Source organism: Nannospalax galili, unplaced genomic scaffold (assembly GCF_000622305.1).
Source record: "Nannospalax galili isolate Female #2095 unplaced genomic scaffold, S.galili_v1.0 scaffold743, whole genome shotgun sequence".
Classification (NCBI taxonomy): domain Eukaryota; kingdom Metazoa; phylum Chordata; class Mammalia; order Rodentia; family Spalacidae; genus Nannospalax; species Nannospalax galili.
The window spans coordinates 618870-635774 of NW_008349552.1; the positions used below are offsets into that span (position 1 = coordinate 618870).

Below are 16905 nucleotides of genomic sequence, written 5' to 3' on the forward strand. Positions count from 1 at the left end.
TTGCACCCGTGTCCTGCAATGCCGCGGAGATCAGAAGAGGGCTTCGGATTCCCCTGGAACTGGAGTTAAGGACGGAATGTAGTTGCCATGTGGGTGCTGGGAATTGAACCCAGGTCCTCTGCAAGAGCAGTTGGTGCTCTTAACCACTGAGCTGTCTCTCCAGCCCCTAAAAATCTTCACTATTTAGGGATTCATTCAGCATATCTGGGATTTGATAACCGTTATTTCAAAGTTATCTTGAATTGGACAAGGTGTACCAATAGGGGGTTGGAAAGATGGCTCAGCAGTTAAAAGCATTTGCCATTATAGCAGGGGACCTGGGATCAATTCCCAGCACCTACATGGCAGCTAACAACCGCTTGTTACTTTAGTCCTGTGGGATTGGGATCTGATGCTCTCTTCTGACCTCTGTAGGCACTGCACGCATGCAGTGCACTTACATATATGTGGCCAAAATACTTGTACATATAAAATTAAATAATTTAAAATGATGTATCAATAGCTTCAGTTTCATTTGTTTGATTGTAGATATAGTGTTGAATCTATAGTAAGTGTGAGCCCTAAGTCTTTAGGAATTTAAACTTCAAACATAAGGGCCTCACCAGGGCAGGAGGTAGCTAGAAGGCTGTCCTGCTCCTCAGAGTGCACATGCATACCTCTTGTGTGCTCTCAGGGACAGCCTTCCCTTGTGAATGAAGGAAAATCTCCACCTGTATTTGAGTTACTTGTGGGTTGTTACAGTGACTCTAGCCATTTTAACTTTTGTCCACAGTATCACCGGTCTCAGCATTGTTAGAAAAAGCATAAAGTCCAGCCCTTTCTCACCCCTTTATGGTGGAAGCAGTTCCTTTTTTCTATTCAGTCAGCCTATGGTAACTGGGGATTCGTGCCACAGAGGTCTGTTAAGCCACCAGCTGACCTCTGCACCCCTACCAGTTCCCACCCACCATGTCTTATTCTGTCCTTTAGTAATTTATGTAGCTATGGCAGACTAAATCAAAATATTCAAGTGTTACAATAATAGTAACAAGCCAAATCTAAAACATACACACACACACACACACACACACACACACACACACACTGCAATGAAAATCAGTATCCAAGCTATTTCATTTTCTGAGGTAATAGTTTAAAGCCTGATATCCTAACCTGTTTCTTCTTTCCTGCAACTAAGATAAACACCTACCTTTACCTCATTTAACAGGAATCAGAGTGTTTTCTGGTTTTAGGTCCCAGGGCTTTGTTTTAGATACAAATCATTCAATGTTGTTACACTCTAGTCCTGTGCAGGAAGCAGGGAGTTTACGTGTTGATTTTATTTACTGACATTCACCAAAGCCCACTGAGAATTACTTTAGATTAGGAAGAAGGGAAAAGTAAAATATTTTTAAAGCTCCTATTAGCCTGGCAGGTAGAAGACAGCTCAGATTTGAGATGGATTAGCAAAGCAAAGACTGAGAACATCAGCTCTGCACACCCTGGAGGTGCCCTCTAAGGCCCTCTATGCTAGTGTTTGAAACCACATCTCTTCTCTGCCCAGCTCTACTCTCCATCCCTCCAGTTCCTATGTGTCTTAGCTATTTCAACTGCTGCTTTTAAAATCCTGCTTTCCTGAAAATCATGTTGCATTTTGATGAGCACTCTTTCTCAGATTAGTTGTTTCAGGGGAAAAGGATACAAATCTACAGAAGAGCAAGTGTGGTACTCCTTCTGGCCAGCAGAGGGTGGACTCATCCTGGCCAGAATCTGAAGACTCCCTAGGCTTTCCTAGAATCCTGTTTATCAATTTCTCTAAGTAGAAGCAAGGGGTCTGGTACAACTCTTAATAAGGTTAAATATATCAAGTGGTATTTCAACTCTCCATTATCCTGAAATCTACACTGTCCCCTTCCCCAAACACACACACACACACACACACACACACACACACACACACTGAAAACTCAAAGTCTCCGAAGACTTCCACTGAAAACTTCGGTTTCCATCCACCTGGGTCCAGTTCCACACAGAAAAGTTTTGTGTTTTCACTTAAAAAAAAAAATCTATGAATGGTCCTTTGTTGAGACAACACTAAATATTGGTTTGAAGTCATCTATTCCAGTAGTGGTGATGTGTCTTTAGAATGAAGGGGAATGAGTTTATCAGGGACCATATATTCAAGAAGCATAGTACTTAAATGGTATTTTGGAGGAAATATTTGGTTTTCAACACACGTAACTACATAAGAAGGATTAGCTTCATTCTTGCAACATCGCTGAAGCTCACTTCAAGCCCAGTCAGTAAGAGAACTGTGAATCTTCTTTCCTTGCCTGCCCTGTAACAGAGCTCTCTTGGAGTAAACAGTTATTAATGCCATTTTACATTAATCCAAACACAAGCGATGTTCAGTGTTTAAAAAGACAAAACTATAAAAAGCATCTGCTACCATTTCCAGATTTATCACTTGATAGATTAGAAATCATCACAAGTGGCTGTTTTCTTCAGCTACTCAAAGATGGAATTCTAACGTCTAAAGAAAGTGCTGACTCATACATTACTAAGTTGACGGTTACAGGGAAGACTAAACATTTATTTAGAAGGTACAGTATTTGTTTTTACAGAGATATGTTGCCACAGATTACTGATTCTAGATGGTTTGTTAATGCTTAGAGTGCTGTACACATTTGGGTCTGTTCTCATGGCATCTTGGAAACGTTTCCTGGGCCACCAGATCCAGCCATCTTTGGTGGCTTCCGTCTGCAATACATGGCCCTTGCTTTTCCTTGGTGCTCTTCATGACAGTGTGTGTGTAGAATCCTTCCAGTCAACTCACCTGAGGGCCTCCTGCAGCCCCAGGCGCTGCAGGTTCTGTGACATCCGAAGTCCGCCGATGTGACCCTTTCCTTGTACTGTTATGGCTTGTTTCCTTCCTCAAAGGGGAGGAGCCTGTATGTCTCTCCAGAATTATAAAAACAGATATACATTTATTTACAAAGGCATAAATATATAAATATGGCTATAATAGAAAAATAAATACCAATTTTCTCTGTCTCTTTAAAAAACAATATATAGTCTTTCTGGGATATTGGCTTCAGCTTAAATTGTGGGAGGTGGTGTTTCAAAAGACACATGAACTGGCGGGCTGGGAGAGAGCTGCTCCTGTCGTATGTAGGCTCCAGAAGCGTGCTGGGGACACCAGTCTCCTCCACCCACTTGGCAGGAATCAGGACTGTCTACCTCTTCAACTGGTACAAGACCCAAGCAGCACCGGGGCCCTGTGGGAAAAGGTACAAAATGTTAAAATTCAGATCGACTAAGTAGCTCTGGGACATCTGTAGTAAGAGCTAGTCACTTACTAGCCACCTATTTTGTGACCAGAGACCTTAGCCTCTTAAGCACTTGGGCTTGTACCCTGGAGAAGTTGGCCTCAGCTATATCCATGAAACACAGAAGGAACCTCAGCTCTGTCTTGATTCGGCTGTGAGTCTACCTCACAATCCACTCCCTTTATCCAGTCTAATCCTGTTTTCTGGGTCTGGCTCTAGGAGCTGACTGCCTTTTAAGATTCTAATGTCCTAGAGATACGGTCCAGGATGGACATGAGAAGGACATACACACCCTGGAAACTGAGAAATACCAGCCAACCCTCTGAAGCACTATGTGCCCCAACTAAGCCCCTGAAGTTTTCTAGAGGTGGGCACAGGGGGAGATATGGGAGAGAGTGGCATGGGCAGCCCCCAGCCCCTAGGAGAACAAGTTCTGTGGACACACAGAGTTACTTGGATGGTGTGTGTATGAAGTTGACTCTGATGACTGATGAGAATCATTTCCTAATTAAGACATGACTCAACAAGGCAAGGGATTAGAGATGCCTTAGTGTAATGAGAGGCAGAAAGAATCTGTGAATGGCTCTGCAATGCAGAGACCAAATGGACTTTTTCCTTTGGAACTGAGGACACCCTTCTTCCTTTGAGGACCAGAGCTGCTGCAGTGTTGGAGTCAGACCAGCTGGTAGCTCCGTGGACCTCCAGGCTTTTAGCAGCAAAGGAGAGTGGCCACCTACCCTCACTCCCAAACACTTCCTTGAAGACTTGTCCCTTCGCCTCCAAGCCACTACTGGTTTATGGGTTGACCTCCTCAGGCAATTCTTCCCTGCTACCCATGGCTGACCTGAATGAAATGGAGGGTCCCACGAAGCTTCCAGCCCAGGACCCTCAGGTGCCCTCCTTATTGCTGCCTGACGTGTAGTGACAAGTTGCTTCTGGAGGTGACAGCAATCTTGAGGTTGGAGCAGATGGTGAGTTGAGTCATCAGGAAGTGTGTATAAGAAAGAGCCTTCGTCTGGGCTAGATCTGGTGCCCCTGCATTGTACAAGACCAGATTGGGTAGGTGAGGCAGAGCAAAGCCTGGACTTCCTTGTCCTGGCACCTTCCCTATCTGAGGGACTCAGCAAGCACTGCTGCCCTATGAACATCAAGAGGTACCCCAAGCATCACACACACACATATAGTTAATTCCATGTGGGAGGCTGCAGATTGGGTGTCCAGGGCCTTTCAGGAAAAGCTGGTCACACCTTTTCAGGAAAAGCTGGTTTTCCTCACACCTGAGGAAAACCCAGGTCTGTTGTGTGTTCTAGAAGAATGCGGACAGAGGTATACTTAGGCCAAGGAAACCTCTGGCAGTGATTTCGGCAGCTCCAGTGATGGACAGATTCTGAGAAACAACTGAGGCCTCTAAACAAAAGGGCATCATACTGTGAACACAGCACCTTGCCCATAGGATAAGAGCTGCAGGGAGCACAACTGGCAAACTTGGGATCAAGTGCTGCTCAGCTGTGATGACCTTAGACTTGAGGAGCTCAAGACAAAAGGAGGCTTTGGGGCTTGAGAATAAAAGCATGGACAGGAGGGGCCCAATTACCTGGTCACCTGGTGGCTCTGGGGGTCATATCCATTGACAATGATGGTCTGCCGCAGCAGGCTGTTGGTGTCCTCCTGCTGCTTGAAGGAAAGAGTAACACAAAGTTCATGCAGAGTCCAGGGAACTTTCCAGTGTTCATTCAGCTGTGCTTGACTAAACGCAGCCTGGCCCAGCAGCCCAGGATAAGGGAGAAGCCCCAAGAGGTAGCCTCCTTGTCCCACACCACAGATGGGCCCCACACCCAGGAACATGTTACCTGTGGAAGCTCCCCTCGGCAGTGCTGCTGAGGTTTGCTGCCTGGGCAGCCCACTCTGCTTCCATGCATTCGGCTGGCACAGGCCCGTCCATTGATGCCACTGAGGTAGGGATGCCTATTGGGTTGGTGGCCTGGAAGTCCTCCTAATGGCACCATAGTGTATTGGCAGGAGGAGGAGAGAAGGGCGCTTCGAGGAAAACCCAGGTCTGTTGTGTGTTCTAGAAGAATGGGGACAGAGGTATACTTAGGCTAAGGAAATCTCCGGCAGCTGGAACAGGTCCCACATTCCTGACTGCATGGAAATCAGATGAAACAGGCAGGGAGATGGCACTGTTCAAGCGATAGACAAGACTTTCCATCTTCCTGTCACCCACTCCTTCCTAACATTTAGCCTTTTTTAAAGTGGGAAGAGTAGAGGCACTGGAACAATGGTTTAAGGGAGAGGTGGTGAGTGAAAGTGAAAGGGAAAGGAAGTCAGTTGCAGGAAAGCAGTAATAAGTGGGCAAGAGTCAGGTTAGCCTGGGATGAGGAGAAGGCTCAAGGCAGCTCCAGATGGACAGAAGAGTCAGAAATGTGTAAAGGAAGAGGCAGGGGCCATTCGATTATGAACCAGGTCAAGAAACAACTTTGGGCATTAAGACAAGATGGACCTAGATAAACACCAAGTCTCAGCGCTGTGGAGGACACTTGCCCTCAATGGAGGTGCGTGACCCAGGTGGGAATGGCACAACCTTGGGTTATTCACTGATCCTGTGGGACCTCTGGGGCACCTGGGAGCTGCCAGGAATGTGGAGCTGGCCCACCTGACCCAAATGGGCACAGGCCTTGTTGGTCAGCTGGGGGCCCTTCTCCATCCCTAGCCTGTTTTCTCTCTACTGAGGAGTGTTACTCACTTTGCTTAGACCAGGCCCTCCACAAGCAGAAGGGGATGAAGGTGACGATGATGAGGACGATAGAGCCCAGAACAACCCCAACAATCAAATAGGGCAGGTCGCTGGCACGTGCTACCATGGCCCCAGTGCCCACTGGCCGCTCTATGGTTTCTGGGGGCAGGGGCTGTGGAGGGGCCAGAGTTGGGGGTGGGAGTCGACCAGGATGACCAGAAGTCTTCCGAGCTGCAATTGTAGATAAAATTCACATCAATGTCTTATTTCTCTGTCATTTTCTTCAAAACAAACAGAAAAATAAAATACCCCAATTCCATGGGTATAGGAAATGGGGTCAAGCACACAAGATAGGACCTCAATGTCCCTGATTTCAGTCATGTCCCTACTTAGCACAACACTGGTACCTAATGTGAAATTTGGTGTTGAGATGACCTGAAACTTCTATTTCAAAAATACACGGTGTTCGTTGTTGTTGAGACAGTCTCACTGTAGCTCCACTGGCCTGGAACTCACTGTGTAGACCAGGCTGGCCTTGATCTCACAGAAATCCACCTACCTCTGCCTCCCAAGTGCTGGGACTTAAAGGTGTGCACCACCACACCCAGCAAAAATACATGTTTGTGAGCCAAGCACTGGGGTCAGAATAGACAGAGGTAATAAAGTGGTTTCTGAAAGAGCAATTAAAATGCATTGAATCAGCAAAAGAATTGGAAAGACCTCCAAAAGTACTTTCCCACAAATCTGCTGTTCCTAGGGAGACTAAGGGTTGTGAAGTACTAGGTTATTAGCTTGGGTTGCTGAGGAGATGGACATTTTAGGAGTCAGTGGCACAGATATAATTGGTAGACGAGAGATGAAAGGTGTACAGTTTAATCACATGCTCCTCACTGGGGCTTGCTCCGCTAAGTACCTGCAACAACTCTTTCACAGACTACTCGGAATTCCCTCAGCCTCCCGATCTCCACCACCTAGCTTCCTGCCTCCTCTGATAGTGGGAGATGGCCCCAGTTCTTCCTAGTCTATATGCAATCTGTGTAATCCCACAAGTCCTATGTCCCAAAGACTCTGGAGACAGGAGACATGCTTCATCGGACAACATTTCAGCAGATCCAGAGGCCTGAACACTCAGAAACTCTCCTGCATGTGGTTCATTTCTCTGCCTGTCTTCTCCATTCACAGCCACACCTGCTTTTCAGTCCCTTTACTCTGTCCCAGCCCAGCACGCCATCAGCCCTGATGCTGACAAAATCTCCTTAAAACTATCACAAACTTTTCATCTTTACTTCCAGGCTCCAGTTCTCGCCCCTCAGTTCACACATGACCCATCTCAGCAAATACATGCTCTTCCACCTCAGTCTCTGCCAAGTTCACAAGCTCTTCCCTCCAGCCTTCAGTCACTCCCATCAACACCTCTGGCCTCTTTCCTGAGTTACCCTTCCTCATCCTCCTCCCACTGGCGTGTCCCCCCAGGCACTCCTCCTCATTCCAGCCTGAAGATTCAGTCCTTCCAGAAGTCCATTTGAAGCTCTGTATTTCCCCTGGGCACTCTCCGTACTAAAAGAAGCGTTTGGGCTGTGTGCACATCTTCCCCTCCCTTTTACTGCACATGACAGAAGAGGCAGGTGTGCTGGGGCAGTGGATGGCGAGCTGTCAGTATTTATGAATCAATGACTGAAGGCAATGCAGTGGGAGAGGATGCTGTTGCCTCAGTGATGGGGGAGTGATACTTTCTCTCATTCCTTTGTGATTTTTCTGATTATATTCTTGGTAATACACCTGCTTTATGTCATACTGAGAATTTTAAAAATGGAAATAATGACACAGACTTGCCTGACTAATGTGCACATATTAAAAGTAATTATGTGCATATGTTTAACATGTTTTAGTGTGGACATGAGCCTCAGCCTTTAATTAGATGATCTTGGTCTGAAGCAGGCTCTACGACCGCTATGTTGGCTGTATAACTTTACTCAAGATACCCAATAGTTTCCTTCTCATTCACCAGGCTGCAGGTAAACTAACCAATAGATGAACCAAACACCAAGAAATATAGTATTTATAGAATGCTCTATCTTAAGAATATTTCTATTCCTAATGAGTTTGTGGGTTTTAATTCCCAAGTTCTTGATGCCATGATAAGGGCAGCCCACTCATATTAGCAGAAAGCACAAGCAAACAAGAAAGTGACAAATGATGAAGTCTGGGCTATTTGGAAAATAAGAGGTCTTCTTGGCAAGGGATACCAGCATGGTGTGGAAGAGTGACTTTGCCCCACTCTGCTGGAAGAGGGGGGACCCAAGGACAATCACCTTTGGTCTCACAGATCATCACATTGCTGAACTCACTCTCCCCGCCTTCGTTGAAGCATTGCATCTTAATGTCATAGGAGGTCTCCGGCTGCAGGTGGCTGATGGAGTGCCAGTACCTGTCCCCTGGGAAGGAAAGGGAGGGTTGCCACGGTGAAGCATATGCTGTTTGCTTGGCCTCAATCCCACAGACAAACAAGGTTGTTTGTCTAAGCTAGTGCCACTGATTGACACAGGAGATACACAGGGGAGAATTTTCTGAGTGACGCCATGTGCCTGCCATCCTATGGTCATGAAAAAGAAGCAGATGGGTTTTCAACTAGACAGCCTCATGTGTGCCATGATGAATCAATGACAAGGAGCACAGAGCTAGGTTTTATGATTCACAAGGTTTTGCCAAGACCCAGACCCCACTGCCAGGGAAGGAAATCAGTCAACAAAGCCTCTTACCTTCCACCATATCTTTCTTGTAGTCGCTGTCATTATCACTGTCTGTGGGTCGGTAGTAGATGTAAAAGCCATGGATGGGGGTGTTGTTGTTACTCGCTGGGATGTACTGCAGGGAATGGAGAAGAAACATGTTTACAGTGGATCAGGGAACTCATCAGAGCAAAACCACCAGGCTGTGGAAACTTCTCCCCAGAACAGTGTTTCAATTTCATGGAGCCCCAGAAAATATTTGTGAAGATGTCCCTCAGGCTCTCTGAAGAAGGATACAAAGATCAGGCATTATTAGACCCCTGAGCTTTTAGAGATATGGAAAAAATTATACTTCTCCAAAGCCTTTCTGAGCCTCCCTGGACACATAAGCGGCCCTGAACAAGTGCTGGGATTCCCTGTGGTGTCAGGTGAAGGGCAGGAAGGACGGTGAGATATAATCTGAAAGTGGGAACCAGGTCAGGAAAGACTGCTAACAGCAGGTCTGGCAACCACCACCCTCCCAGATCCACCAAGGGGCTTTCAGATGTACTATATAGAAAGGCCAGCTCCCAGTCAGGTAGGAGGAGGGACATTCTCATTGTGTTCATGGCCAAGCCACTTACCATCCACTTGAGCATGATGGTAGTCTCATTGACGGCATCAGTGAAGGTGATGTAAGGGCCTGCCACGGGCCTCTCATATACTCGGCCACTGTAGCCTGATACCACATATGGCCGGGAAGGAGCACTAGGTTCACTCTCTCCCAGCATGTTCAAAGCACGGACTCGGAACTTGTAGGAGGTACCTATGAGAGAGATCCTCCCTGAACTCATGAAATACAGTTGACTCCCCAAATGCCAGCCAAGGCAAGGCCCAGACCAGAGAGAGCTGGTGGACTCTTCCTCAAAGATGTCTCATGGTTCTCATAAGAACACTCATCCTCATCAGATGGAACTGAGGAAGCATCACCAGCTGCATTTCCATGAGCATGCTGGTGGGGAAGAACGGAATTAAGAGAAGATCCTCAATTCTTCCTCTCTCCTCCTCAAGGGAAGACCATTTTCCTTCCTTCTCCTCCCCTCCTTTTCTTCCCCCGATCTCCTTCCTCTCCCCTTCCTCTCCTCCCCGCTCCTCCTCCACTGGTCCAGAGGCAGCTAGGCAGGCAAGAGAAAGGCCAGGCCCCTACCTTTCTCCAGACCTGTGATCTCCACAGAAAGCCGTGAGGGAGGGATAGCACTGGTGGCCAGAATCCAGTCTCCCACTTTCTTCAGCTTTTTGTACTCCACACGGAAGGACTGAATTGGGAAGCCACCATTCCCACGGGGAATCCAGGTCACATACACTGAAGTCTCAGAGGCCATGGAGATAGTGGGTCTGTCTGGAGCTTCGGGGGCTGGGAAGACCACCCCCAGAGGAAAGATGAAGAAATCAGGGACATCATGAGCTGATGCTCTATTCTGACTGGACCTGGCCTGACCCTGACAGGGCCTGCTCCTCCCCACCACCCTTGACCCACTTGTTTGCATCACATCCACCTGCTTGGGAGATATGTTAACACTGCAGCTAACAGTTCTTCACCTGTACTTCTGCAACAGCAGAGCTGCTCTCTGGACCCACACTCTCAGTAATTCAAGGCTCTGATGCCAGTCTTTCATTTGAAAAACTCGAATCTATACTTTCTCATTGTGGTTCACTAGGGAGATGCCAAGACAATGTCACCATAACTCCTGGCTTACAGAACCCTAACCTCATTCAACCTGCAGCAACAAGCCCTCTGTGACAGTTTGTCCTAACTGTTCATTGCCCACCCTCACTGCCGCTGGGCTTACGGGAGAGGCGTCCATGGTCAGGTTGGCTGTTGCTCTGGGGGCTGGCACCAGGGTCATCTCTTTGGATCTGCTGCTCCTTGCTGGCCACGATCTCAGGTTTGGGCCGCCGTCCTGGGTGAGAAGGAGTTGTGATCAGCAAGGGATAGAACTTGCAGGAGCTCTCCCTTATGAAAAGTCCTTTTTGCCAGAAAATCTGCCAAGGGCTGATAAGGTGATACAACAGGCACATGGGACACTGAAAAGTGTGGTCTGATTCCCAGCTTTGGCCAACTCTACTGTGGTGCAGCTACTGGTTCCTGTGTGAAGGAGGGGCAGAGGGATGCCAGGAGGCTGCTGATCACTCTCTTGATGAGAGGTGGCACTTGCGCCTGGGTGCGTAAACCCACAGAGGCAGCGAGGGGGAGGAAAGAACTGCAGGCGAAAGCTGCACAAGCTGAACAGGATTTTACTATAACTCATTTGGGCCTCTGGAAATCCTGAGCTAAGTACAATGTTTGACCTTACCTGTTCGGAAGGTGACCATGGCCGTCTGGCCCTCACCAGCACAGTTATAGGCTGCCATCTCCACTTCATATAAGCTTCCAGGGTCAAGCCTGGTGAGGGTGAGGCGGTGCTGGTTGGCTGGAATGCCAGAGATGGTCCAGTCATCAGAAGAATTTGTGACCTGCTGGAGAAGGTGACCGGGGTGAGGACCAGCATCTTCCCCTAGTGTGGCCAATAGGCTGCAGCTTTTGAGTAAAGCACAACTAAGCCTGAGCCCAAGGGGCAGAAGAAAGGACCATGGGCCAAATTGGGAGCAGGTTGGGGCAGGTGGGACTGCAGAGCTCTGAAAGTCCTCCTGGTCCCTCATGAAATGATCCCATCAAGGAAGCTCAGCAAGGACAGCCAGCCAGAAGGCCTGCTGGGAACTGCTGGGAGCTTCTCTAAAGGCTTCCTGCCCCCACAGCTTCCACAGCCTCACATCTAACTTTCTCTCTGCTTGTGTACTGAGCCAAAAACAGGTCCTTCAGTCTATATTCTAATGAGAGGTGAGAACAGAGAGCAAAAGCCATCACAGCAGAAACAGTACCGTGTTCTGGTCCTCGCTGTGTGAGCATAACCCTAAGCAATCAGTCTACACTGTTTCCAGATCACAAGTGAGGAGACTAAGCGTAGAGAGATGAGGAATTTGCTCAACACTGCAGAGCTAGTGAGCCCAGAAATCCTAACTTGACTCCAAAGAGCATTCTCTGGAGGTAACCTTCTAGAAAGAAGCATCTGGGAGCAGAAGCCCTGAGTTCAAGTCTTGATCATGTAACTCTGAGTAAGCTCCCTTAGTCTCTGAGCCCTGAGCTATTTGTTACTAAAATGAGGCAAATACAGCATCTCAGAACTCTGGCACAGCTAAGATTCCCAACAAATGCCTGGCCTCTCCCCTTACACCCTCTATATTCTTCACCTGTGAGATTTCTCCTTTTACTTATTTTTTTTTTATTTTATGTGTATGAGTGTATTGCTTGCATGTATGTGAGCGCACCCGTGTTATTTTAATTCTCTTTTTCTCTGCTCCTGCTCTGAGTCCTTGCCTGGAACTTAAAAACAGGATGAATGTTAATGATTATAAATGAATTTTTAATTGTTAGTTCTCTAAAAAACTAATGAAAGTGCTCTAGGCACCCCAGGATGAGAGATTAGTTCATGTCACCTACTGCCTTATAGGACAAAGACTTAGTGGCCTGCTCTGTGCATCTCAGAAAGCCTATCAGAATAGAAAGCTGGGGTTTGAGGAAGGAAGACGACAGCTGGTGGGGAGAGCTCTTATCCCTAAGCAGAGTATTCCAGTACAGAACAAAACCTACCATTCAAGGCAGGGGGATGGTTTGGGCTCATTAGCGTTGGGCTGCCAGGATTTATTCCAAGGGGAGAAGTTTTCACAAACTGAGAATCCCCAGTGGTGTTGGAAACCCAAACACAGTAGCCCGGGGTCTGTAGTGGACCAGGAAATGAGTCTTGCTTCATGCACATAAAAAAGTGAAAATCAGTTGAAAAATTCCAAATCTCCCAAAAAAGAAGGGGGGTGGGGAGGGGGCAACAATGTAGACTTGAATTCAGAATTTTTTCCTGGGTGATGAGTGTTAAGATATGTTAGTTCCACAAGCAGGAATGTTTTCAAGATATAATTTCTGCCTTGGCAATGGCCATCTAAAAACTTCAATTGCTCCACAGGCCAGTGCCTAATGGAAGCCAGACCAGCAGGGGCCCTGTCCCAACTCTCACTTCTCTGCACCATTCTGCCCTCCCAGCACAGGCCTCCCACTTCTACTGAGACCCAGAAATGAAAATAAAAAATTCAAGGGTAATTTGTCACTGTCACACACACTGTGAGGGTGAATGCAGCCTCAGCCTGGCATTTCCGGATTGCCACCACAAGGTCTTTGCCCGCTTGCCTGTTATGGGACATAGTTTCAAGGCCACCTATTGGCCTGAAAAATATTATTCTTTCTCTCATGCTAGTTTTTGTCTCTTGGGTATCATGGATGTTTGGCCTTCCTTGATCTTTGTCTACAATTCACAGGGAGGTGTCCAGCTGCACAGGAAAATAAGACTCGGGACCAGCCCTGCCCTGGAACACAGGCTGAACAAGGCTGTTTCTTATCATGCACTTTTGCTGTTGCTTGAGCAGTAGGCTGAATGGCTTGTGGGCCTACAAGGGAGGCTGCATGGGGCAACAGGGTGCTGCTCTGCCTTAGGTACCTTTATGACCATTTCAGATTTCTGTGAACCTGTTCCATTCCTAGGTCTTCTGGGAAGGTAAGTGAAGGAAAAAGGAAAGGACAGAATGTGAGGAGACAGTGGGGTTTTCAGCCTGGATATGGCTTCTGGACGGCCAGCACAATGCATTGTGCAAGGGCAGTCTTGGTTTCTTGTTTGCTTGTAGAGTCTAAAAAAGTGGAAAAATATTTTTGGTTCCATTTCATGATTTCAATATTTTCTACCAAGTACACATAGCACTTTTATGAGCAAAATTAACCTAAATGCTTAAAAACTCACTATTTACAGTCTGCTACTGTTAATAAAAAGTTTAATCCAAGGTTAAAAAGATGGCTCAGAGGTTAAGAGCCCTGGCTGGACTTGCAGAGGATCCTAGTTCAGTTCCCAGGGGATCTAACGCCCTCTTCTGGCCTCTGCATGGTATTGCATGTCCATGATGTACTTACATGCAGGCAGAATATTCATATACATAAAAATAAATAAAACTTATGTAAAAAAGTTAAATCCATTCAAAATTAATACTTTTCTAGTATCTAATGGCATTAGAAACAGAACATCCTTGTGGTGAACTGAAATTCGTGTCATCTTCCCTACACAACTTTGAAGGAGAATGGCAGCCAAAGGTCTCAGCCCTCCTCACTGGGTTCAGTGTCCAGGAGCGGGCTGGTGTGGCTCTGTCTCTGCATCCAATCACAGCTCCAAAGTCCCTCCATGACAGCTCCTATACCATCCCCTGGACAGGACCTCCGCCTCCCTTGAGGAAATAGCTGAGGCCTAAACAAAACGATGTACCAGGGGCTCCAATGCCTGATTGTCAAACTGGAGCTATGACAGCATCTGAGAACGGAAGGGCATTTGTGGCCCACAGAGAAACATTTGTTCCCAAATATTTATTTTCTTGGTTGTAGAGACCATTTGCCGTGCCAAAGTTAGGTATTCCTGCAGGTGTGTACTAAGTAGAGCTTGCTTTGGGTGGAAAACAAATTAAACCAGCAACACCCAACAAATAACAGGGGAAGGTAGGGAGGGTAGTGATGATAGCAGAAAGCCTATAAGCTACCTGGGGACTTTAGCTTGACATTAACTTCCTGATCTAAGTGCACAGAGTTTAAACCTTAGGGCCCACATATAGCCTCGGCCTGGACCTCTGAGAGATGTCCTGTTGCCACCAACTCCCCAGGAGGAGGTAGGGATGGGCATTAGATGAGACAGGGCATGATCAAGCTGTGGGGCAATCTGAGCTGGCTTCAAGCCAGGAGGCAGGGGAACCCCACTTAGCCTCACCAAAAGGAAACTATACAGAGAGGGGGTGGCACAATGCCGGGGCTGTACCTTACGATGTTTCACCACGTAGTACAGTATGGGTGCCCAGCTGCTGCCCTCGTGCCGAGGCCGCCACACCAGCTCATACGAGTCAGTCTTGGAGGTCCGAGGGGAGCTGAGGATGATGGGAGCCTCTGCAGGGGCCACCTGCTCCTTCTCTCCCAGGCACATCAGGGAAGCAGGCTGCACTGATGTTGGGGGCTTAGCCAGCCCTGGGTGCTCCCTCAACATCTGGTCAGGACTGCTGGATCTGGAGGGTGGTGTGGTAGGTGTGGTAGCAATTGGCTTAGCATCCCGCCAGGGTCTCAGGGTTGTGTCTGAGGACCAAGCAGGAAAGAGAAGGGAAGGAGGAAGGTGTTAGTGGCCCTGATCACCTGCCAGGGAGAAAACAGAATAAAATCAGAGAAGACCTCAGACCACCCATCAGCCCACTCTGTGACACACAACCTGTCAGAAGGAAAAGGCAGTATGGCCACTTGGCCCAGGTCTCTTGCTGCAGTTCAGAGGCAGAAGACAAGCATTTCTGCAACCTATTGACTGCCCGTGTCTTTGGGAGGTGAGTCTTGACTGATGTTATGGTTTAATATGTGTTGAAAGCTCAGGCTCCAGCTGACCCTGCTATTTCAGTAACTAATAGGGGCTAGCTGGAAGACAGAGGTCACTGAGGCATGCTTTTGAAGGTTACCCTTTCCCAGTCCCTTCCTCTCTCTGCTTCCTGTCTATCACAAGGTGAATGGTGTGTTAGTCTCCCCTTCACAGAATGTCCTACCTTTGCCATGAACCCCAAATCAGTAGACCTAAGAACTTTGGGTTGAAACCTCGGAAACCATGAGCTAAAATAAATAATTCCATCCCTTTAAGTTTTCTCCCCTTAAGTTGTTTTCCTCTCTTGAAGTTGCTTTATTTGTCACAGTGATGAAAAAAGCGAGTAACACAGAAAACTGGTACCAGAGAAATGGGATTGAAGCTCCACCTAAACCAACCATGGGATTGTTAAACCTCTAGAATTAATAGATTTGTAGGAGAAATTTGTAAATGCATATGAAAGCTAAAGGCGTTCTAGAATGCTGTCAGCAGAACTTAATGGGAGAGTCTGCTGGGAGCTCAGAAGACGGGGATGCTTATGGGAATGACAGGAGGCTATGCTCATGAGGATTCAGACAGGAACACGAACTCTGTTAGCAACTGGACTAGAAGCAAGTTACATTGTAGTATCCTCTAAGACTGTGGGACGTTTGCTTTAAAAGTGACAGACTAATTAGGGAGAGGAAGTTTCAAGGTAGCACAGCATTAAGGCAATGGCATGATTATTACCTACTGCTTTTACAAGGCTTATAGTGAGAATTGGGATCAAGAAGGAATGCAGCAAACATTTGAAAAACATAGTTGGCCAAAGAGGGAATGGTTGTTAAAGAGATCAGAGCCACTAAGAAGTCACACACTTTGCATCAAGACAGTAGAAAAGGCATCTTGAGGGCATCTCAGTTAATGGCTTGACCACACTCATGGCAGCTCAAGGGTGTACCAGTTTTAACTCATTTGAAAGACTGCATTGGGAAGAAAACTCTGGGATAACCTGTTCACACAGGGTCTCTTAAGAAGTATCTCCTGCCATTCAGCCATTCAGGTATCCAGAGACCCCTGCAGCTGTGGTCCAAGTGGGTTAGTTTACTGCTTAAACAAGCAGAAGACCTTGTCATTTGTAAGATGCTGGTTGCATAGGCATGCAGAATGCAAGAGTTGTGAGGTCATGGAAGCTTCCACCCTAGAGTTCAAAGGAAAGCCTGAGAGGCCAGGGCATATGCATCAGGATCATAATCCCTGTGGGGAGCCCCTGAGATCATGAATCATGAAGCTGTGAGGATGAAGCTAAAGATGCAATGGTGTCCCAAGGACATTAGAGATACTCCAAATACGGAATGCTGCCAAGGAAAGCAACAGGCAATGCACAGAGCTAGCCCAAGAGAGGTCATGTGGGTTGCAAAGACCACAGGGGTCAGGCTGCCCACGATGACTACGGCCCACATCCCATTACCATGTGCTCTAAATGCCGAACATGAAGCTGTTGGATTTGGATCCTGCTTTGCCTCCATCTCTCTTATCTACGACCCCATCTCTTTGTGTCCCCATTCCATTTTTACTCCTTTTTTTTTTTTTTTTTTTTTTTTTTTTTTTTTTTTTAGACAGGGTTTTCCTGTAGCCTCAGCTGACCAGGAACTCAATTATGTAGA

The 16905-nt window shown here is 47.2% G+C and overlaps 1 protein-coding gene across 7 annotated transcripts in view; it reads right to left on the reverse strand.

Annotated features, from left to right (window-relative positions):
• Nucleotides 1-2544: 2544 nt before the first annotated feature.
• Boc (BOC cell adhesion associated, oncogene regulated) overlaps nucleotides 2545-16905 on the reverse strand; it is a 78035-nt gene continuing 63674 nt past the window's right edge. For 4 of the 7 annotated variants that reach the window (XM_017801637.2, XM_017801636.2, XM_017801635.2 and 1 more), the window contains 12 exons: nucleotides 14684-14991; nucleotides 11105-11267; nucleotides 10601-10711; nucleotides 9958-10164; nucleotides 9395-9576; nucleotides 8802-8907; nucleotides 8355-8477; nucleotides 6052-6273; nucleotides 5159-5376; nucleotides 4903-4982; nucleotides 4153-4343; nucleotides 2545-3257 (listed from right to left, as the gene is read on the reverse strand). In XM_017801637.2, coding sequence (XP_017657126.1) covers nucleotides 3079-3257; nucleotides 4153-4343; nucleotides 4903-4982; nucleotides 5159-5376; nucleotides 6052-6273; nucleotides 8355-8477; nucleotides 8802-8907; nucleotides 9395-9576; nucleotides 9958-10164; nucleotides 10601-10711; nucleotides 11105-11267; nucleotides 14684-14991 — 2090 coding nt within the window. In that variant the 3' untranslated portion in view covers nucleotides 2545-3078. The remainder of the gene's footprint in view (nucleotides 3258-4152; nucleotides 4344-4902; nucleotides 4983-5158; nucleotides 5377-6051; nucleotides 6274-8354; nucleotides 8478-8801; nucleotides 8908-9394; nucleotides 9577-9957; nucleotides 10165-10600; nucleotides 10712-11104; nucleotides 11268-14683; nucleotides 14992-16905) is intronic. The other 3 variants (XM_008846993.3, XM_008846995.3, XM_017801638.2) reach the window with 3 other exon arrangements.